The sequence below is a fragment of the Camellia sinensis genome, chromosome 10 (genome assembly GCF_055761805.1).
Source record: "Camellia sinensis isolate YWXY chromosome 10, ASM5576180v1, whole genome shotgun sequence".
In the NCBI taxonomy this organism is placed as follows: Eukaryota; Viridiplantae; Streptophyta; class Magnoliopsida; order Ericales; family Theaceae; genus Camellia; species Camellia sinensis.
This window is the reverse complement of record NC_138970.1, coordinates 160,547,616-160,572,144: the sequence shown is the minus strand read 5'-3', so window position 1 is coordinate 160,572,144 and position 24,529 is coordinate 160,547,616. Positions and strand designations below refer to the sequence as shown.

The 24,529-nt window shown below is 37.1% G+C and overlaps 1 protein-coding gene across 1 annotated transcript; it reads left to right on the top strand.

Annotated features, from left to right (window-relative positions):
• Positions 1 to 24,189, top strand: LOC114268192 (inorganic pyrophosphatase TTM2). Its single transcript, XM_028209304.2, has 12 exons — positions 1 to 271; positions 12,790 to 13,143; positions 13,963 to 14,077; positions 16,177 to 16,372; positions 16,455 to 16,568; positions 16,935 to 17,108; positions 17,793 to 17,987; positions 19,123 to 19,245; positions 19,313 to 19,434; positions 20,750 to 20,873; positions 21,009 to 21,281; positions 23,649 to 24,189. Exons 2-12 carry the CDS (start codon positions 12,810 to 12,812, stop codon positions 23,868 to 23,870), a joined length of 1,992 nt encoding a protein of 663 aa, XP_028065105.2. The 5' UTR covers positions 1 to 271; positions 12,790 to 12,809; the 3' UTR covers positions 23,871 to 24,189.
• Positions 24,190 to 24,529: the final 340 nt, after the last annotated feature.

Here is a 24,529-nt window from a genome sequence, read left to right as displayed (position 1 = left end):
GAGCCGGTGATGAATAAAATGCAATGATAAATTTAAAAAATATATATATTGTTTTTCAAAGTCCTCTTTCTTTGAGGGTTCTTTCAATTCCGTGACAGGTCCTCCCCCCAAAAAAATCGCGGAAAATCACATTCCCTTCCATTCAAGGAAAAGTAAACAAACAGAGAAAGAAATTTTAATATATCTGTATATACACAATACTTATATATATATACCCTACACAAATGAGCAGAGATACGGTTTTCTTGCTGAACTCATTGTGTGTGACTCGGTTAGTATCTTCCTCTACACATTGTGTTGATTTTGATCCATTTTATCATCTGGGTTTTTGTTGGGATTCCCATTTATGTAATGGGTGTTTCTTAGTTTATGATTCGTTTGATTTCTGTTTCTTTGTTTACGTTAATGGGTGTATGTGCATTAGATCGGAATGAGTCATGAAAACGTACGGTGAACTCTCTTTTTTTTTTGGCTTTTGTTTGTGTAGAATTGATTTTTTTTGGTGATATCTTACCTGGGCATGTGGTTTCTCTGATTTTAGTTTCTGGGTTATCTTTGTTAAACGGTGATGGCATTGTAAAATTTTAAAAAGGGTTAATTGCACCATGATCCTCAAATATGGGTTTGGTTTAGTCTTCAATTTTTTAATTTTTCCATTTTGATTATCAAAATATACAATCTGTTTAGTCCCTGATGTCAGCGCAGTTACTAGGGGTAATTTTGGATTTTTACGAGAAAAATACAACAGAATTAGAAGATTGGGGACGAAAATATAAGAAAGTGACAAAACGGGTATTCTAATAACCAAATTGTTACAAAATGCATACCTTGAGACTACGCGTGTATTTTGTCATTTTGGTTTTGTTGAGACTTCATATAAAATTTTATTGATTTTGAAAGACACGGACTTTACGGACTAAAGTGTAGATCGCATACTTTGGGGATCAAAGTAGAGCAATTAAAAGATTGGGACTATAGTGTAAATTAGTGTAATTAACCCTTAAAAAAAATTTGATGTCTTCAAATGACTGTTAAAAAATGTGAAATTTATCTCTGTTAGGGATTGGAAATTTATGTCTGAGTTCTATTATGTGTGTATGGTAAATTTCTGTTTATGAAGTACAGAAGAAAGATGGTATTTGTTTTTGATACAAATCTTGGAATATCAAGTGCACATGCAAGTTCTAGGATTGAATATCATAATTATGAATTTATAATATGTGACCTATAGCAGTAAGACGATGGCTATGGGTAAGTATTGATTGTTGACAGTACCAATCTTGTTGGAGTATAGCCATAGGAATTTGCCATGAATTTAGTTGCTAAGAACCTTTTGTTATGATTCTTTAAGGCCTTGCATGTAGATAACTACTACAGTTCATGTTATTTAATTTGAATGGAGGTACATCATCGTAGTGTTTTATAGAAAGGATGTAGATGTACTGATATGCTCTAATGTGCTAATTTTTGGTTGTTCGCTGACATATCCATTTTTACCCTTGTGAGGGGCGGATTTGCAATACTCCTTCGCCCCAAATAGACCTTAGTTGGATCCTCACTCTGGTGTCTGAAACAAGTGGCACTCTGGCCGGGGATGCTGGAATTAGCACTCCGACGGTCAAGTCAGACATTGGTTGAGAGAGAAAATGAGTTAGGTATTCAAAGAGGATAGCAAGCTAGGGTGATTATGCATATGTTTCTTCTTCTAGTTACCTTTGTGAGAATAATAGTAGTATAGTATATATTATGTGAATATTGTTTCCTATTTAGGATTGGTTTAGGTTTATTTGTTTCCCATTTAGGATTAGTTTATGCTTATTCTTGTTTCCTATTTAGGATGAGGTCTAGAATTGCTATATATATCACTTAGAAAATATGAGGAAGAAGAACTCCGAAAATATGAGGAAGAATGAATATATTTCTATTATATTCAAAACTTCTTATTTTACAAGACCAAATGACACTCCTTATATAGGAGATATTACAAACATCATTATAACCCATTATATGCCACTTACATATTATATATTACCACTATCTACCACTATCATATTATATACATGCCACTATCTACCACCAACACCACTATCATATTCTATACATGCCACTATCTATCACCAACACCACTATCATATTCTATACATGCCACTATCTACCACCAACACCACTATCATATTCTATACATGCCACTATCTACCACCAACACCACTATCATATGCCACTATCTTATTATATGCATTAACACAAATTTCCAGCACTCCCCCTCAAGCTGGTTTGAAGATATCTTCCATAGCCAGCTTGCTAGTCAGCTTATCAAATTGCTTCTTGTGTAGTCCCTTCGTTAGCACATCAGCTAATTGTTCACCTGTTGGAAGGTAGGTCATACAGATTATGCCAGCATTGATTTTCTCCTTGATGAAATGTTTATCCACTTCTATATGTTTTGTGCGATCATGTAGAACTGGATTATGAGCTATAGATATAGCTGCTTTGTTGTCACAATAGACCTTCATAGGTGTCGGGTGAGAAAGCTTTAATTCTTCAAGAATTCTTTTAATCCACATTACTTCACAGATTCCATGGGCAACAGCTCTGAACTCTGCTTCTGCACTACTTCTAGCTACCACATTCTGTTTTTTACTCCGCCATGTAACTAGGTTCCCACCTACAAAGGAGCAGTATCCGGATGTTGATCTCCTGTCTGTAACACTTCCTGCCCAGTCTGCATCTGTGTATACTTCAACTTGAAGATGTCCATGTTTCTTGAACAGTAAGCCTCTCCCTGGAGTTCCTTTCAAATATCTTAAGATCTTATAAACGGCCTCAAAGTGCTCTGCCCCTGGTGAGTGCATGAACTGACTTACCATGCTGACTGCAAAGGCAATATCAGGCCGCGTATGAGACAAGTAAATCAATTTCCCGACAAGTCGCTGATATTGTTCCCTCTCTTTGACTTCTTCAGCCTTAGCAGCTTGTAACTTCAAGTTAGGCTCGATCGGAGTCTCCACCATCTTACAACCAAGCATACCTGTTTCTCCAAGGAGATCAAGAACATATTTTCTCTGATTAACGAATATACCTTCCTTGGATTTTGCAAATTCCATTCCGAGGAAATACTTGAGGGCTCCCAGATCCTTAATGTGAAATTCTTTTGCGAGTTTCTCTTTGAGGGCTGCTAACTCTGCTTCATCATTACCAGTTAAAATGATGTCATCAACATAAACAATCAAAATTGCAATTTTACTGTTTTTTGAATGTTTATAAAATATTGTGTGATCTGCTTGACTCTGCGAGAAGCCACAACTGATAACTGCCTTCCCAAAGCGTTCAAACCATGCTCTTGGTGATTGTTTGAGTCCGTATAATGACTTGTTCAATCTGCATACTCTGTCGCTTCCAAGTCTCTGCTCAAATCCCGGCGGTAGGCTCATGAACACCTCCTCTTCAAGATCACCATTGAGAAATGCATTTTTAATGTCAAGTTGATGTAGAGGCCAATCTGAATTTACTGCAAGAGATAACAGTACTCTGATGGAATTTATTTTAGCAACAGGAGCAAACGTCTCCTGATAGTCGATCCCATAAGTTTGAGTGAAGCCTTTAGCCACCAGTCTCGCCTTGTATCTCTTAACGCTTCCATCTGCGTTACATTTTATCGTAAACACCCATTTACACCCAACTGTTTTCTTGTCTTTGGGTAGATCAACTATCTCCCAAGTACCACTTCTCCTTAAAGCATTCATCTCCTCCATGACTGCTAATTTCCAATTCGGATCATCCAATGCTTCCTGTATATTCCTTGGAACAAACAAGTGTGAAATCCTAGATGTGAAAGCTCTATGGTTTTTAGACAGTCTTTGATAGGAGAGGTAATTTGCAATAGGATGTTTAATGCAATTTCGGACACCTTTCCTAATTGCTATAGGAACATCAAGGTCAGAAATAGAAGGAATAGGATTACCTAAAATTTCGATGCCAGAACTCGGGTGGACATTCGGGTCATTAGGATGGACATTCGGGTCATTATTCCTCAGATGAAATCGCTTCCTAGTATAAACCTGAAGCTCAGGATTTAGATCATTTTGTAGTACTTCTCCCCCTAAACAAGAATCTTCTTGACTAGGCACCATAGAACTTGGTTCTCCTAAGTGATCATTATCAGATAGATGTGGTTTTTGTGTAGGATAAATGACATTGGGGAGCGGGATAGAAATATCCCAAAAACGGTCTTCTACTCCACTTGTCTCCCCCTGAAGAGAAGTGTTGGGGAAATAGGATTTTGTTTCCACAAATGACACATCCATACTCACATGAAATTTCTTGGTTTGAGGGTCGAAACACTTATACCCCTTTTTGTTTGAGGAATAACCCAAAAAAACACATTTTATAGCACGGGGGTCAAGTTTTGAACGAAACTGACTAGGAACATGAACATAGGCAGTACATCCAAAAACTTTGGCGGGTAAATCAGAAAACAACCTCGTGTCAGGAAAAAAAGTTTTGAGACAATCGAAAGGCGTTTTGTATGTTAACACCTTTGTAGGCATCCTGTTTATCAAATAAGAGGCTGTTAAAATTGCTTCACCCCATAAATATTTAGGAACATGCATGTAAAACATTATAGCACGTGCTACTTCAAGTAGATGTTTATTTTTTCGTTCTGCAATGCCATTTTGTTGAGGGGTATCCCGACATGTAGATTGATGAAAAATTCCATTTTTTTCCAAAAACTCACCCAACTGCTCATTGAAATATTCTGTTCCATTATCAGAATGTAAAATACCAATTTTGGTTTGAAATTGGTTTTCAATCATATTGTAAAAATTTGTGAATAAATTTTTCACGTCAGATTTTTTATTCATCAAATAAATCCAACATAAGCGGGTATGGTCATCAATAAATGTAACAAACCATCTTTTACCAGAAAGAGTAGTGATTTTAGAAGGGCCCCAAACATCACTATGAATCAAATAAAAAGGTTTGGAAGCCTGGTAAGGTTTTGGCAAATAAGTAGAGCGATGAAATTTTGTAAAAATGCAACTTTCACAATGAAAAGAAGAACAATCAATCCCTTTAAATAATTCTGGAAATAAATGTTTCAGATAAAGAAAACTAGGATGTCCTAGCCTATAGTGCCATAGCATTATTTTTTCTCGAACAGAGATTGAACTAGTACTATTAAAGCTCTGAGCTTTTTTATTACTAACAGGTACTTCATCAAAGTAGTAAAGACCTTCAAGCATCCTAGCACGCCCAATCATCATCCCCGAGTTTTGGTCCTGAAATTCACAATGGGATTCAAAAAATGTAACACGACAATTAGAATCCTTAGATAGTTTACTGACAGACAAAAGGTTACAGGCTAAGTTGGGGACGTGAAGAACAGCATTGAGATTAATTTTCTCAGTTAGTTTAATAAATCCTTTTCCTGCAATAGGTGAAAAACTACCATCGGCTATTCTGATTTTGTCATGACCGGAACAAGGGAAATAGGTACTAAATAAATGGGAAAAACTAGTCATGTGATCGGAGGCACCGGAATCTATGATCCACGGAGAGAAGTTTAGGCAAGAGAAGGCTTTAAGATTTCTACCTGTTTGTGCCAACAAAACACTAGGAGTACCGGATGAGGAGTTGGATTTTATCAGCTTTAAGAGTTGATCAATCTGCTCTTTGTTGAAGGGACCTGAATCGGCTTCATTAGCGGTAGGAAAGCCACGATTCTTCTCTCCTTGTTTGCTGCTTTTCCAGTTGACAGGTTTGCCATGGATCTTCCAACACGTTTCATGTGTATGGCGAGGCTTGTTGCAAAAATCACACCAGACCCGTGGCTTATCATCAAACCTGCGCTGGTAATTTGCAGCCTTGTTGGCCGCAGCATCGCTAATTAAAGCAGAAATTTCAATTGATTCACCAGTACCTTTTTTCTTAAGCATGACGCTCCTTCGGCTCTCTTCCCTTCTGACTTCGGCAAATACTTCGCCAATGGATGGGAGAGGAGGTCTGCCAATAATTCTTCCTCGCACTTCATCGAACTCAATGTTGAGGCCGGCAAGAAACTTGTAAATACGGCTGTCTTCCACAGTTTTCTTGTGGTAGTTGCAGTCGTCAACCGATTTCCATTCGTATGTGTTGAAGATGTCAAGATCCTGCCACAACCTTTTCAACGAATTGAAATATTTGGTGACGGAATCATCTCCTTGACGAATCTCTCCCAACTTCAAAGTTAATTCGAAAACTTGAGATTGATTTCCTAAGTCAGAATACATCTGACTAACATTATCCCACAATTCTTGTGCAGTAGGATAGCACATGTAATTAGAGCTTATATCCTCCTCCATGGAATTGACCAACCATGTCATAACCATGGAGTTTTCAGCGTCCCAACTGTCGAACAGCGGATCATTAACAGCAGGAGCCTTCTTGTCACCAGTGATGTAACCGATCTTTCCTTGCCCACGGATATACATCCGGACAGATTGTGACCAGCGGAGAAAATTATCACCATTTAGGCGGATGGTGGTGATTTGGACAGAGTGAGAGTTTGATGTTTTCAACGGAATGGCAGCGGCAGGGGTTGAAGTGGTTTCGGACGTGACTTCCGACATGGCTATGACGGTTTTAGGGCTGCTGTGTTTTTTGTAGCTCTGATACCAACTTAGAAAATATGAGGAAGAAGAACTCCGAAAATATGAGGAAGAAGGAATATATTTCTATTATATTCAAAACTTCTTATTTTACAAGACCAAATGACACTCCTTATATAGGAGATATTACAAACATCATTATAACCCATTATATGCCACTTACATATTATATATTACCACTATCTACCACTATCATATTATATACATGCCACTATCTACCACCAACACCACTATCATATTCTATACATGCCACTATCTACCACCAACACCACTATCATATTCTATACATGCCACTATCTACCACCAACACCACTATCATATTCTATACATGCCACTATCTACCACCAACACCACTATCATATGCCACTATCTTATTATATGCATTAACACAAATTTTCAGCAATATCAAATGTACACATTGTATTAAAACACAATTGAATGTACAGTTTTATTCAGAAAGTTAACATGGTATCAGAGATTGGTTCGAAACCTGAAGGACTCAAAACCCTAGCAGTCATCTCTGATTTTGATCTCTAGTCTCAAGAAGTCGACCCATCTCAGTTGGGTACTTCGTGTGGTCGTTTCGTTTGGTTCGCCTAGTCATCGTAATTTGTCTGGATCTTTAGTGTTTGTTTTGCTGCCATTGGGTGTTCATTGAAATTGTATTTGTCACCAGAATTGCAATCCGACAGCATATTGACCCATCTGGTTCTTGCGACGGTCTGCTTTCTCTCTCTCACTGGTTTTAGGTCAGATTGCGTGACCCATCTGAGGTATTATCTCTCTTGGTTGACCCATCTCTTCTCTGGTTCGCTACATCTGTTTTGGGGAATTACGCAACTCCTTTTCTAGTTCTGTTTGGTCATATTTGACCCATCTGGTATTGGTTTATTTGATTTTGCCTCATCAGATTTTTGTTTATTATCCTTTCCCTGGTTTGGCTATTTAGGGTTTATTGCACTTGAACCCCTTAGCTTTCTGGTTATTATGATGTCTCTAGCTCCGAATGAGTGTGCCTTTTGCCATCAGAGGGGCCATTGGAAGTATCACTGTCCCAAAAAGGGATGTCTGTCTGGCTTGTCTTCTTAGCAGTCTCAGACCTAGTTTTGCTCTTCTTCTCCGAGTAATTTTCAGGCTTCCGCCGGTTCTATTGCTTATGTTCCAGCTCCTGATCCTGACTTGGCTTCCTTGAGTGCTCAAATTAGTCAGCTTCAGCATACACTATCTACCTCCCAGCGATCCCCATCTACCTCCATTGTTTTCTCTCTTCATTTAGGTTTACTTAGGTCTTCTTCAGGTATCTCTTCGTCTGTCTGGATTTTTGACTCTGGTACCTCTCATCATATGACTCCCCATCTCATCTTACTTCAAAATTGTACTCCCCTTCCTTTTCCTATTACTGTTAATGCTGCTAATGGGTCTAGTATGTCTATTATATCTGTTGGGTCTGTCTTACTGTCTGTTATGTCTGTTGTTTCTATTCCATCTGTCATTTATGTTCTTCAGTTATCTATTAGTTTAGTCAGCTTGATGCCTCCGGCTTTGATGTTATTTTTTCTTCTTCTATCTGTTCTGTGCAAGATCAGATGTCCAAGCAGCAGATTGGGACTGACTGTAGAGTTGGAGAGCTCTGTATGTTGCAGAGCTTGCATCTGCTTATAACAATTTCTCCAACTGCTTTTTCCTCTTTTCAATTAGATTCTCTATCCATTCCTTTCTACTTGTGACATTCTAGATTAGGACATTTGTCTGTTGACCACTTATGGTCTTTAGCTCAGTCAGGTATATTGGGTAAAGTTTCTCCTAATGAACTTATTGAATGTCAGAGGTGTAAACTTGCCAAAATAACAGCCTTACCTTTTCGTAAAAGTACTTCCATATCTGATACACCGTTTTCTTTAGTTCATACTGATGTTTAGGGCCCTTCTCCTGTTTTCACCAAAGGGAGTTCTGCATATTATGTCTCATTTGTTGATGACTGCACCCGTTACACTTGGGTTTATCTTATGACTCATAAGTCCGATTTCTATCAGATATACCGTACATTTCAGTCTATGATTACTACTTAGTTTGGGTCTACAATTAAAGTGTTGAGGTTTGACTTGGGTGGGGAATATTTTAAAAATAAGTTCTGTGAGTATTTGGCCAATTTGAGCACCATTTACCAAACTTCCTATACAGATATACTTGTCCAAAATGGTCGAACCGGGCGTACACCGTCATGTCCTTGAGACAGCTAGGTCTCTTCTTCTCTTTGCTTTAGTTCCGGCTCCATTCTAGGGGGAGACAATTCTTACTGCTGCTTTTCTTCTTAACCGCATGCCTACTCCTTTTCTTTCTGGCCGGTCTCCTTATGAGGCTTTGTTCTCCCAAATTCCTAACTACTCCCTCCTTCGTGTGTTTGGGTCTGCCTGTTTTGTTCTTCTTCCCCGCAAAGATAGGAGCAAACTTAGTGCCCAGTCTGTCCTCTGTGTCTTTTTGGGTTATAGTCCTACTCAGAAAGGCTATCGGTATTACGACCCTGTTACCTGTCGTCTTTATGTCTCCCGTTATGTTTTTTTTCTCGAACGTCTACCTTATTTTTAGTTTCCTCCTCTCATCGCCCTTGTTTCCAAAGAGAATTTGGTTCATATTGATCCGTTTCCTTCCGAGGTCTCGTCTGATGAGTACATCTCTACAGTTCCTCCTGAGCTTGTTCCATCTTCTCCTCCAGCTGCTTCTCCTCCTTCGGTTTCTTCTCCTCCTCCGCTGTTAGTTTATTCTCGTCGCAAGGCTCCTCCTCCAACGGTTGTCTCTCTGCCCCTGTTGCTGATCCTCCTGTTTCTGACGACTCTAATCCTGCTGCACACCGATATCCTACTTGAGCGCATCATCCTCCAAACAAGTTGCATTGGTCTAATACATGTTTTTCTGTTTCCTATCGTACTTTTTTTTCCTGCTATTCACTTTTTTTCAGAATCTCAGTCTTACAAGGAGGCCTGCCAGGATCTTCATTGGGTTCAAGCTATGGATGATAAGTTGTCTACTTTATAGAAAACTAATACTTGGGAGTTGGTTCCTTTGCTTGCTGGTAAGATTCTGATTGGTTGCAAATGGGTCTATAAAGTCAAGACTCATTCTGATAGTTCTCGTGAGCGCTACAAAGCCCGTTTGATTGCCAAAGGTTTCTCACAGCACAGGAGTATGATATTAATTATGAGGAGACCTTTGCTCCTGTTGTCAAGATGACTACTGTCCGTACTTTGATTTCTGTCACTGCTGTTCATTTTTGGCCTCTTTATTAGATTGATGTTAAAAATGCTTTTCTTAATGGCCATCCCACTAAGGAGGTTTACAGGCGTCCTCCCCCTGGCCTTCATCGTTTCTCTGGACAAGTTTGTCGCCTTTGGCATGCTCTGTATGGTTTGAAGCAGTCTCCTCACACTTAGTATGATTGCTTTCAGATTGCTATTACTGAGCTTGAGTTTTATCCTTGTGCCCAAGACTCTGCTTTATTTCTTCTCCACACCTCTACTGGATTTATTACGTTCTTACTGTTTGTGGATGATATGATCATCACTGGTTTTGACTTTTCTACTATATCTGAGGTCAAACAGCATCTTTTCCGCACCTTTGAAATGAAGGATCTGGGTCCATTGCGGTATTTTCGTGGTATTGAGGTAGCTTATTCTCCTAAAGGCTACTTTCTTTCTCAGGCCAAGTATGCCAATGAGGTTATTCATCGTGCCGATCTTACTGACACTAAGATTTCTAATACCCCCATTGAGCTTAATGTAAAGCTCAACACTACTGATGGTGTTCTTCTGGATGATCCTACTCTCTATCGAGAGCTCGTGGGTTGCTTAGTCTATCTAACGGTTACTCGTTCTGATCTTGCATATGATGTTCATGTGGTTAGCCAGTTTGTCTCTGCTCCTTGTTCCACACATTGGGCTGCCTTGGTTTGGATTCTTCGCTATCTCCGAGTTACTATATTTCAGAGTTTGCTATTGTCCTCTACTTCCTCTCTGGATTTGGTGGCCTATGCTGATTATGATTGGACTGGTGATGTTACTGATCGCAAGTCCACGTCTGGTTTCCATATTTTTCTTGGCAATTCCTTGATCTCTTAGAAAAGTAAGAAACAAACTGTTGTTGCTCGCTCTACTGCCGAAGCTGAGTATCGTGTTATGGCTCATGCTACTGCTGAAGTTGTCTGGCTTCGTTGTCTTCTCTCTGACTTGGGCATCCCTCAGTCTTGTCCGACCTCCCTCTATTGTGACAACCGCAGTGCTATTTAGATTGCACATAACACTGTTTTCCATGAGCGGACCAAGCACCTTGAGATTGATTGTTATTTTGTTCGTCAGCATCTGCAGTTTGGTTCTATCTCACTTCCTTTTGTATCTTCGGCTTTGCAACTTGCTGACTTCTTTACCAAGATTAACACCACTACTCGGTTTCAATTTCTTTTTGGCAAACTCTCATTTTTTTCTGCCCAAATACCTTGAGCTTGAGCGGGGGTGTGAAAATAATATTAATATAGTGTATATTATGTGAATATTGTTTTCTATTTAGGATTGATTTAGGTTTATTTGTTTCTTATTTAGGATTAGTTTAGGTTTATTCTTGTTTCCTATTTAGGATTGGGTCTAGAATTGCTATGTATATCAGATGTACACATTGTATTAAAACACAACTGAATATACAATTTTATTCAGAAAGTTAACAACCTTCTATATATAGAGGTCTTGTGTAGATATTTCTTCACATAGTTTGATTTTCTTATCATCATCATCATCATTACCATAATGTCAAGACCCACATCCCTATTACACCTTTGGAAAGGGATGGCTTGGGCCTACTTTGATTAGGATAGCCTGCCGAATTGTCCTTGGTACTCGGCATTAATGTTCTTTGATTGTCGGCACTATCCTCTTGGCGTGCCACCTAGTCGGTGAAAGGATTTACTCGGCATCGAACCTCTGTAATCCAGTGGGCATGGTTGAACTTGGGCCCATCAATGATGGGCCTAGGAGTGCTCTGTTTGCCGAATGCGCAATTTCTATACTCGGCTCACACAATCCTAATAATTTGTTTTATTCTCTAGGTTCTGAATGTAGATAAGTTACCTTGCTTTGTGTTTGGATATGGTGATGCTGAATGGAAATTTTCATTCATTGTAATACACCATTAGTTCTCTAAAAAACAAAAATCAATTCTGCCTCGACATCAAAAGAAGATGGATGAATATGGTGGAAACTGTTGAGTAAAATGGATTAATGATCTAAGCTATTCTGCTTGCTTATTTCTTTGGCAACTGGATGACTAAGTCAGATTGAGATCAATATGGAGGCTAATCACCAATTTTATGGTTAAAACTTTTGCCCTTGTTTATTCCATTGTCAGCTCACTAAATTTTGGGTCTTTAACTGGGTGTTGTTCTTTCAATCCTTAAACGAGCAATGTTAAATTGTTCACCTTTCACTTCAATTATTTGTTGGCCTCATTCCTCTGATAGCCTATGATGTATAAGGCTGAATGTACATCTATATGGCTTCTCTCAAGCACTTTGTTATGCTTACAGTGATGGCTTTGCAGTTCTTTTCCATGTACTTAAATCCACGAGAAAAGAATGCTCAACTAGATTATTGTTCCACAGATGTGGTTTGTCATTTTAGTGCCATGACCTTGTTGCTTCTGTCTATATCATTGCTTTGATGCTGCATGTAGTTAGTACCTGTTTGTTTCATAGCTTGTGACGTTGGATAATTGCCTTCTTGTCATATAGCACTCAGTCGATATGTTTTGCACATTCTGTTCTTGTCAGAAATGAGCTCATTCAGATTTTTAATGACTAATCTAAATTTGAATGTACTTTTACCCCATTGGTGATTGCAGTTCTCCACTTAAAATGGAAACACTTCCACAAAGAAATGATGTTCAAAATGTGAAATGAATTTTCATTTCTCTGAGATGTTCAACATCCTATTGATTGATGCCCTTTTTTTTTTTGATAATCCAGGGTATCGCAGCCCAATTGGGCCTGAGTTACCTCATACCAATTGATATCCTTTAATACATGATGATGCATCCTAGTTTCCTTTGCTTCAAAGCAAATTATCTTGGTAGATAACTGCATATCCTGTTTTTGTTTTATCAGATTAAGGTAACATATTTGCTATGGCTCATGATACTTCTGCTGAATCAAATAAGCTAAAGGCAGGCCTCTTGAAAGATCAAGTACGGGTGGTTAAGAGAAAAGATTCCGATCGTTATGAGATTGCCGCTTTCCAAGATCATCTGTCATTTGAGAAGGGTTTCTTTGTTGTTATCCGTGCATGCCAATTGTTAACCCAAAAGAATGATGGACTTATATTAGTAGGGTTAGCTGGTCCTTCCGGAGCTGGGAAGACAGTATTTACTGAAAAGGTACTCAACTTTATGCCCAGCGTTGCTGTCATATCAATGGACAACTACAATGATTCTAGTCGAATTATTGATGGCAACTTTGATGGTAAACTCTTCTTTCTATGGTTCTGCTTTTGGATTCTTTTGGTAGGAATCCCTGATTGGATTCCTTATGGTGTTCACTGTTCAATAATAATGAGTTTCTTAATTTAAGTTTTTCCTGGCCTGGAGAAATATGCTTTTGTTTTCCCTTGAAGGTTTGTATTTCTTTTTTATTCCCTCTCTCTTATGTGCCCATCTATCTATTGGTTTTTACTATGCTTTTAGATTGCCAATTGGAAGGTGTAATCTGAAATACCAGTATGTGTCCAAATTATTTAAATAGGATGGTTTTGTGAAATAATTATTTGATCTGAATGAAACTTAAATTCTGTAAGGAGCCCATAGGCTAGGGATAATACTTGACAATGTGGTTGAGTTTAATTGTGACGTTTATGCTAAAATAGACATGCATTTTAGAGTTAGAAAATTTTTTATATTAAGAAAATGCTAAATATTAACACTACTTTTGCTTTTCACTGCAAATCAAAGGTGGTCACTGGACAGTTACATGAAGCATCAAAACAACTGCCAACAAAACTACGATTTAATGGATGAATAGTCGTGGTTTTTCTTTCCTTTTCTTTTGAGAAATGTCACATGTTTAGCCAAGGCTTGCATAATTTCATGAATATCTTTGTTACATGTTCATTGGTAAATTCTAGATTGCACTGACCAGTGTTTTACTAAACTGACATGGCCCAATTTTTATTTTTCCCAGATTTTATGTACTGCAAAAAAATTCTCAAATTTGCTTTCATTGCTGAAGTAAAGTTGAAACATTGACCATGTGACTTTTGACTAGTGTAATATCTTTTTGGGACAGACCCACGGTTGACAGACTATGATACATTGCTCAAGAATATCCATGACCTAAAGGCAGGGAAGCAGGTTGAAATTCCAATATATGATTTCAAGTCTAGTTCCCGCACAGGATACAGGTTGTGTTCTTTATTTAATATTATGAACGTCTCATATATATTTACACAAGATGCAATATTTATTTAAACAAACTGATCTTTAATATGATTATATTTGGATTAAAAGTTCATGTTTCTGCTACCCTTCCCTCCCTTTGCCAATTTTCTTGTGTGTTGTATTCCCATAGAGAGTTATTAGAATAATTACATTTGAACCCCTTTTTTTTTTTTTTTTTTTTTTTGGTTATTGTTCAAAACATACTGAATGGTGGCGAACAATCTTTTTCTTTTCCATTTTTATCATTGTTCCTCAAGGACACTACTTTTATTGAAGAAAGTGTACCTTGTCACCTGACCTTGTTTAGAACATGAATGCATCCACTTTCATTAATGAATTTTGCATTTTATATATTACGGTTACACCCCTGAGTCCACGTAACATAGAGTTAAGGCCCAAATACACGTAGCGTCCTAACCCCCTTTTTTGTGACACTAAACAACCCATTGTGGTGGGGGTCAAACGGAAAAAAATAACGGACATAACATAAAACGTAGGAAGACAAAAATAACCCTGATATGTTTATGAAGCCTATCGAACCTGATATCTCCTTCTCCACTTCTAACGGTTACAATCACCGGCCGGCCACCTCTCTTCCTCACCCTTCTCTCTTTTGGCTTTTTATTTCTCCAATCATTTCCATTTTTGGTGGCTTGGTGGATACAATAGTATGTAAGATCATAACTGTGAGGCCTATCCATATTGTAAAGAAGCTTCTTCCACATCACAGTATGCTTCTGCCACTTAGTAATAGTTTCCTCTTTCCTAATGGGGCCTAGCACCAATGTTCCAGTCCAGCAACTGGATCTAACAGCCAAAATGTTCATCCAGAGTTGTATTCCATTTTGATGATATATTTTTATGACAAATTTTAACAAAACAAATTTCCAAATCATGTGTATGACAATTTTTTACGAAAACAAATTATGAAATTCCTTTTCCGGAGTCCTGGAAAAAAACTGCCTGCTGGATTTACTTGTATCATATTCTTGAAATTGTTGGTCCTCAATCATGACAATGGTTGACTTGGCACTTAGGGGTGGGTGTAGAAGCTCATGTGCTTCTTCCCATGTGAGTCTCTGCTCCATAGCATCTTTACTATGCATGAGTAGCCTCTTGCTTTTGGACCCAATGTTTCAATTCCTCTTCTTCTATTGGTTTTTGTCCAGATGGAGGTTTCTCAAGAGAGAAAATTTCATGGTGACACTAGACAACTCAGTTCCACAAATTCAAATTCGTTAGCTCTACAAAGACAGAATTCATCACAATTATGTGTATACGTATACATATAATTAGATAGATAGAGTTAGAGAGATATATATGTATATATAGATAGATAAACTCCAAGAGAGAGAAAGTTAGACATTTAAAAAGACAAACTCAGTCCCACAAATGCGATTTCCTGAGCACTAGGAAGAGAAAATTCATCATAGTTATCTATACATGTGTGTGTATGGGGAATAATCGGAGTGTGGCGTTGCAAGGGAAGCCCAGGTTTTTGGATTTCAATATGCATCCGGAGAATTGGGGGTGCCAACTTCACCAATGGCCTTGCAGGCATGAGTTTAGTACTAATAGTTTTGCTTTTGAATCATGGTCAATTTTAACAGAGGTATGAGGGGTATGTGTTCAAATTTGGCTCCTCTTTGTAATATCAGCGCATACGAATGGGGTGTGACACACACACTGTTAAATTGTACGGAAAATATGATGGTTGCAATTTGGTAGCCACCACAAGGGGGTTCAGTGTCACAGAACAAACATGAAGGAGGCTTTGTGTTTTCAGGCCTAGCCCCATGGTGGGTACAGCATAGTTTACCCTATATATTATCATCTGACGACTCTCCTTGACTTTTCTGCTGTGCACTACTCTAGTTTCATGTAGTTGGCCCTTGCTGTTCTTTTTCTTCCTTCATTATTGAATTTATTATGTTTTATAGCTAACCCTTTCATTTCCTTTCTATTTCTTTGTTGTTCTTTAAGGTTGAGTATTTGATTAAATTGTCCATTGCTCAAAACGAACTAGTTTTTGAAACTCATTTTAAGCATGTGCTGGTAGCAGGACACTCGAAGTTCCAAGCTCCCGAATTGTGATTATTGAGGGTATCTATGCTTTGAGTGAGAAATTGCGACCTTTACTGGATCTTCGAGTATCTGTTAGGGGTGGAGTTCACTTTGACCTTGTTAAACGGGTATTACGGGACATACAACGTGCTGGGCAAGAACCAGAAGAAATAATCCACCAGATATCTGAAACGGTTTTTTACTATCCTCATCGTAATTTTCTTAAAAAATTTGAGGAACATCTCTAAAAGTTCTCAGCTATACTCTGTGACATAGGTATATCCAATGTACAAGGCTTTTATTGAGCCAGATCTCAAGACAGCGCACATAAAAATCATCAACAAGTTCAACCCATTCACTGGGTTCCAGTCTCCTACTTACATTTTAAAGGTTTGATCTTCTCCTCCTCTTCTCTCTCTCTCTCTCTCTCTCTCTCTCAACCCATTCACTGGGTTCCAGTCTCCTACTTACATTTTAAAGGTTTGATCTTCTCCTCCTCTTCTCTCTCTCTCTCTCTCTCTCTCTCTCTCTCTCTCTCTCTCAACCCATTCACTGGGTTCCAGTCTCCTACTTACATTTTAAAGGTTTGATCTCCTCTCTCTCTCTCTCTCTCTCTCTCTCTCTCTCTCTCTCTCTCCACACATATATTCTCTATTTTCATGTTGTTTGCCAATGACTTTAGCTACAAAATTTCTTCAGCAACGACAATGAGCAATACAGATTTATTTCTACACATTTGTTACCTGTTTATTGTAGTCATCAAAGAAAATGACTGTGGATCAAATCAAGGCTGTCATGTCGGAAGTGCACACTGAAACCACGGAACAGACTTATGATATATATCTTCTTCCACCTGCTGAAGATGCAGAATCATGCCAATCATATTTGAGGATGCGGAACAAAGATGGAAAATACAATCTCATGTTTGAGGTTTGCCACTTGGTCATAATAATTGGTACCTTAGGAATTCATATCAGAAATTTGTTTTCTTTTTCATGTTACCTTAACTGATTTAAACAGGCAGCAATTTTTTTGTGAAAATGGCAAACTGTGTAAAAATACTGCATGTTATGTATATTACTTCTATTGTAATGTAATGGCAATGATTGCTGATATGTGCATATAATTTTAAGTTTGTATTTACTCATTTTGAGATATTTGTAGACGTATTGTATATACACAAAGGAGTTACTGAAACGAGATTTTGTTGAGCAATTTTTATAAAGTAAAACAATTTCTTTTTCTGGTTACGGAATGGAGAAGTTAAAATCTTTAAATGTATTAATTTTTTTGTTATTATTTATTTTTTTGGACATAAAGCGGTGAGGGCTTTACATTCACATTGAATAACATAATATGTTATTGTAACTGTATGATCTTGTTTATATCTGTAACTCATGTTGAATTAGTTGCTTAGTGGCATGTTAACCAATCTCCGTGGTAATAATCTCTTTGGATTGATTTTGTTATATTTGCAACCAATTTCTTCTTTTATGCTTGATATCAGCCTTTCTTTGGATCTCTGAATTTGCTGCAAACTTTGATAAAAAAAATATGACTGAAAAGACTAGCATAGTGTTATCTGATCAGTATGGTTACGCTCTTGGATTTCAGGAATGGGTTACAGATTCTCCATTTGTCATATCACCCAGAATAACTTTTGAAGTCAGTGTGCGGCTTCTTGGTGGCTTGATGGCCTTGGGATACACAATTGCAGCTATCCTTAAAAGAAATAGCCATGCATTCTCCGATGAGAGGGTGTGTGTGAAAATTGATTGGCTAGAACAACTTAATCGCCATTATGTTCAGGTAGTACATGATTTTTTTTCATCTGATTACTAGAGAGTACAAGATGAAATCATACACCATAATTTTATTGTCTCCGTTTCATTTATTGTTTTGTTCTGATAATTAGAAGCAATTCAATATGATATCCACTGTAGCAAAAGTCTTGTTGGTTGTTCACCACGTATCAACATGTTTGTGCTACTATGTATGGTTCATCAATCTTTCTTTCCTTTGGTTGGGGAATTCAATTCTTCTTTTCTTTCAAATTATTAAAGAATTGAAAATGTACTTTTGTCTAATTTATTGTTTGTAATTTACTTTGGTAATCACTTCAGTGGTAAGTTAACATAAATTGATGCCAATAGAAATGGGCATATTAAATACTTATATATTTTAATCATTATTCTGAATAATTTTTAAATAAATTTTGTCAATATTCATTATCTTGACACTTGCACACATGTAATCTCAAACAGCAGTTTGCATGTAAAAGGTGAGAGACACAATTGATACTTTATTACTCAAAATAGAATAGCACGAACCCCAAGGCGTTGGCCTGGTGGCAAGGCCTTGGTCTTGGGGGTGTGCTCCCTCCAAGGTTCAGAGATCAGGACCTTTTAGGTGTTAACGATTCTTTGGGGCCATTGGACTGGGAGAAAACCCTTGAATTAACCGTGGTGCACTTGCAGAAAACTCCTTGCCGAGGGCTTGTGCACCCTTGGGGATTAGTCAAGTTTTGATTTGGACATCCTGGGGATTAGTCAAGCTTTGATCCGGATACCCTAGTGCCAATCAAAAATAGAATAGCACTATTGAGGATTTAGATGTGAGAAGAGAAGTAGTTTAGTTATTTTTTGGAGTTCATTTTCCAAGAATTGTCAAGCACTATAAGAATAGAAAATCCATATGCACCATTATAAAAATAAATAAATAAAACCTGATATGCATCATATGTATTATTTCATGCACAACCTGTACACCTACTCCCAGTATGCAAAAGGACATACTTGGGATAATGATGTAGAACATAATGGCTTACAGAGAAGCCTATATTTCATTTTTGTTGTTCTAAACTCTCCTATTGGCTTGTTACCCAATATGTGGATTAACTAGACCTAAAACTTCTGACTGAAATGGTTTCCTTTTCTGATAAAAGGTGCAAGGAAAAGATCGTCTAGTTGTAAAGTCTGTGGCAGAGCAGTTGGGATTAGAAGGTTCATACGTTCCTCGTACTTATATAGAACAAATACAGCTGGAAAAGCTTGTAAATGAGGTTATGGTATGACAACTTCCAGAGCTTGCGATGCCTTTTCATGCACTCTTGTCCTGATTTAATCGTTCTACAGGCATTACCAGATGACTTGAAAACAAAGCTCAACATAGATGAGGAGCTGGTAACAAGCCCCAAAGAAGCACTTTTTCGAGCCTCAGCTGAGAGGGTGGCCATGAGAAATAAGCAACTCAAGAGGTGCGATGTTTTAACCCTTATTTTATCCTATTTTTGGTATATGCACTGGATAGTAATGTTTTCCATACATTCATTCTAGTGTGGCTGTAGGGACATAATCCACCTTGTTCATTTTCTTAAGATTTAAGTATTTTGAGAATCATATGTATGTTTCCTAAGGATGAATCATTGTTGTTTTTGTTGCCAACTCATTTTCAGCTACTTTGAAGCTGATAACTCTGTTCCTGATCCCCTGTTCCATCCTGTTGGGAGCCATCTATATAATTGACGCATAGTTCATAAAATTTTTCTTCTTGTCATTCATTTTCTTGCCTACGTTGGTTGTTGATTTCTAATTTTTATTATCTTTGATGATGTCAATATATTTATTTGGGATCTTCTTTTCCAAAGTCTCTGTGAGATTAATTATAAATTTCCTCGACTCTCATCTGTTTTCCGTTTCTCTCTTTTTGGTGTCTTGGTTGGTTGCAAACTGATCTTATGAAATTCTATTTGCTTGTTTTAATCTTTGTTCCATCTGACCCCACTTTATTTATTTATTTATTTTTAGAATTATATATGTTCTAGAATCCATTCCTGTTCCCTAACCAAGCAAGTCTACCCCTATCATGCCGCAATTTACGTGAATTGAGATACGATGGGGTAGACTTGTATAGTATACATCAGAAGAAATTAAGGTATTCTAGTATGGAGTATTTTTTCTTTTAACAACCAGCCAAACCACCACCCCCCCCCCCCCCCCCCCCCCCCAACAAATTAATCAAGAAGCAACACATTTCAATAAGCATTATGACTCATTTTTAACGTTTTGTCATGTTAAGACTTCACTGACCTTAGATTCTAGTTCATTATATTTGATTTTTTTTACTCCTAAGGAAACTTTAAGGAAATATATTAGAAAAAACTTTTGGAATTGATTCAGATCGCTAACTTTACTATTGTGGAACAAGAGCATACCTTGTTTCAGAACGTATTCCAAAATGTAATTAACTAGGGTATTAGCTTTTTCTAGTAACACTCCTTACTCTTAATATTTTTAATTTCAAATCTCTATATTTGAAAGCCGCATCCATCCAAACGGACCCTAATTGTTGAATTTCAAGAATATTCCTTTTTCAGAGTGGGCACATATCTTAATTAAGCCACTAAAATTTGATGTGTTACCAATGATATTTTGCACTTTCATTTTGTAGATATGGAGTAGCAAATATGTTGTGCACCATTTTTTCCCTTTCCCATCAACATTTGATTTGTCCTTCGTTAAGAATCAGTTGCCTTGTCCAACTAATACTGTGATATATTCTTGTTTGAACAGTGGTATGTCACATTCATTTTCAACACGAAGGGACAAGAATCTATCCGAGATAACTGGATTTTCTGAAAAAAACCTAAGGTTTGATGAGAGGACAACTGAATCACAAGCAACATTAACAAATCAGGTGATTGGTGATTTTTTGCGAGTCCCTAAAATTACTGCAATTTTCAGACTAAATTGTTCCTGTGGTATAGTTATGCTAGTAAATGTTCTTTGTTAGTGAACTCTCTGTTTTTTTTTCCCCCTCTTTTCTCCGTAGGGAGCTATCACACAGCTGTCGGAACATATTTCCACACTGAATGACCGGATGGACGAGTTTACATCTCGGATTGAAGAACTGAATTCCAAGTTAGCCAACAAGAGAGGTTCTGCTAGCCCACAAAACATGCCTTTGCAAGCGGAAGCCTGCAATGGATCTGCACCTACTTCTTACTTCATCTCTAGTTTAGGCAACGGTTCCTTGACCGGACCTATCATGCCTAATTCTTCATCTTCCTCCCAGTTAGCAAAGGAGTCCCCCTTAATGGAAGAGGTAATCTTTTTCGAATTCATCATGTTCATTTAGTGGTTGCAATATATTTATGCGATGTGTTAAGAGCCAGGGGCAAAAATGAAATCTGCCCTAATTGAAAAGTCACGTAACTCCTAGTAAAATGAAAAAATGAATTGGAAATAGCTAAAAACTATTCTGGAAGAAGAATATAAAGGGAAATTTTTCAACCATTATTTAAAATATTTGGGTGTGTTCTTCAACCATATTCTGAAGTTCTTCAATTCCATATAGGCCCTGTTTGGTAGGGCTTATTTCTAGCTTATTTCAGCGTTTAGCTTAATTTAAGCTATTTTGATGTGTTTGGTTCAGCTTAACAATACAGCTTATAACTTTTTGTAAGTTAAAAATCAACTTATTCTTTGAGTGGGGGAGGAGAAGCTTAATTTATAAGTCAAAAATCAGCTTATATTCACAGTTATAAGCTATAAGCTGTTAAACTATAAGCTATAATCACTTTCCCACAGTTCTACCAAACGGGGCCATACTACGCTTGGTTCTTAGTTTAGAGCAGGTTTTATATTCTAATACAAGTGTTCACTCAACAGCTTTTCTGCTATGATCTAATTCTTAGATAAAAGAGTTGTCTCTGAATAGTTACGGATCCTACTATTTGATAAACAATTTAATAGTGGCAAGTTTCCTGGAATTTAAGGATAAAAATTCACACTGAAGGCCAAGGAAGCCATCAGTTTATTCTAAATGTGCTGACTAGTAAAGAACTTATGAGTAACTTCTATCAAGCTGTACCAAGTGATCTCTACTGGTTCACATACTTTTTTTTTTCTTTTTTGATAGGCGAAAGTCAATTGTAAGTTGTTAGATTAGCTCTTAGGGGAAGTTGAACCCCCAACCTCTCCCGTACAAGCACCTAAGTGCTGCTTCCATGCCACTAGGCCACAAGGCCATGGGCCACTGGTTCACATACTTAGTCACCTCTGGATTATCAAAACAATGAGTTGAGCAACCGGCATAGGACAATATGCAATATGCATGAATGAGTTGGCCCCCCATGATTTGACTTTCTTATATAGGGAAACTTTCATTCAGCCACCCTCTTCCTCCAGCGAGCTCAAAAATGCCACTCTTTCCAGATACTGCCTTTGCTGTGACTTCCCTCACCTCCAATGGCCTTGTGCCCAAAGATCAAAAAATAAAAAAATTCAGTGTTTTGATTTGCATGTAAACATTTTGGAAGAGAAAAAATAGAAACGTTTGGAAATATAAATATAAATCTATCTAAATGCAAAAAATCCGAAAATTAACAAATTGAGATTTATGCAAACATTAACATAAAACAAGAAGTGAAAAAATAAAAAATCAGAGTTGCTATGACCTAAGAAGTTATTAAGTGTGTCAAATAATGCACCCTTTTTTTTTTTTTTTCTAAATACAAGTGTAAATGATTTATAAAGTGTGTAAGATCCCAAAAAATAAGAGCCAAAATTCCACTTAGACAATAATAATATTAGCAATGCTATATTACTAATAATACTTATTAATATAGTAAAATACATCCTTATGAATTTTTGTCAAAAAATTTGCAAAATAATTTATGAAAATTTCTAAATTCGGTCTATTGCGCTATGCATTGATGCCTTTCAGTATGTTCCAATGGGATTTGAATTTTTTATGGAAATACTACTAGTCTACTAGTGCTTTGTTTTTGTCTCTTAGGAAACAAAAATATTTTTTTGCTGTTTGAATGCGAACTGGAAATTTTGTTCCTTTGCGTCTAGTGTCTACCATCTTCCCAGAAGGCTACCATGCCATCTCACCAACAACTTTCCACAACTACATAGACTAAAAATGATTTTAACACATGGCTGAACCCAAGTAATTGGGACCATGGGTTGCTGAGTTGAGTGTGATTTGAAGTTTGTAACATCCATAATTACCTTGCTGCTTAACTATTGCATGAATATCTGATACTAATGATCTGGTAGTATCTTACAATTTTTTAAGCGCATGTAATGTAGTTAAAATTATCCTCCTATCACGATCTGAAGTGTCTTCATGAAGATTAATCATTTGACTAACAAATGATATTCAAAATGAAACATTGTCATTTGAAGAACTGATTTTTAGATCAATTAAAAAATTGCAAATGTTGAAATTTTTTTTTTTTTTTTAATTTCTTAATATATGATACTATCCTTAGATACAAATAGTTTTGGGATAATGATGCTTACTGTTCTGTCATTGATCTTTTATCTGGTTATTAGATTATTGGCTTTTATATTATCATTTTATTGGTTTCTATGCATCATGTGCCACTTTGGAGCTGCTCGACTTTGATCGACTTGATTCATTCATTCTCTGTTTGTGCTCACTCTATTTTTTGAACAGATCTCAAATATTGCTCGGGGACAACGTCAAGTCATGCATCAGCTAGACAATCTCAGCAACCTTTTTTCTGAGACCGTGAAAGAGCGGTCACGGCAAGCAAGAACAACAGAGAAGAAAAGCATAATTGCTGACATTGAACCTGTTAGGTTTTCTCTGCTTTTAACGTTGGCGATTGGTGGCTTGGGAGTCTTCTTGTTTAAGGGTTTTCTACACCGAACTTGACGAAGTTGATTTCTAATAGCAGTTGAGATTTTAGACATTTAATTTTTTTTTTATTTTTTTTCTGTTTTTCTTTTTGAGTCACATCAAGTCAGTTGCAATGCTTACCCTTCTGCCCGGGAAAGACAGATTTCTTTTAGCCAGAGGCAAATAAATGCTTTCAAGGTTCTCTTTGAGGTTTTGTTAAAGAAGGGTGGTGTTTTTTTGCAAATTTTGTGACTTGTAGGGTCCCTGTAGTACTGAAAAAGTGTTTTCCCATCACTTCTTTAGACGCTCAATCAAATACAAGAAAAGAGAAGAAAAAAAAATATATGAATCTCAATCATAAAAAGCTTACTAGGAGTTCGAACACAAGACCAAGTTCATATCGCATATCTCCAATTTTTGTTAATTCTTGTTTTATGATGGTATGATGAGTGCCACATGATGAAGTATATATGATATAAATGCAAGTTGTGATATTTTAGCTTGATTGAAGAGAAACTCATGATTAAGTAATGAATTCAAAAGCTTAAACTGCTGGAAAATATGTGAGATTGTATTTCAAGTTATCTAATGTATTTCACGTGTAATTTCATCTTACATTTGAAGATACAAATATCTATACATAGAGAAAGAGCGCTAATAAACGAGAACCAAATGTAAACGATGAGATCCAAAAT

Coding starts and splice junctions, on each gene's coding strand:
- LOC114268192 (XM_028209304.2), top strand. CDS start 12,810: ATGGCTCATGATACTTCTGCTGAATCAAATAAGCTAAAGGCAGGCCTC. Junction 16,373..16,454: donor TCCACCAGATATCTGAAACG/GTTTTTTACTAT, acceptor TCTGTGACATAG/GTATATCCAATGTACAAGGC. Junction 16,569..16,934: donor CTCCTACTTACATTTTAAAG/GTTTGATCTTCT, acceptor TGTTTATTGTAG/TCATCAAAGAAAATGACTGT.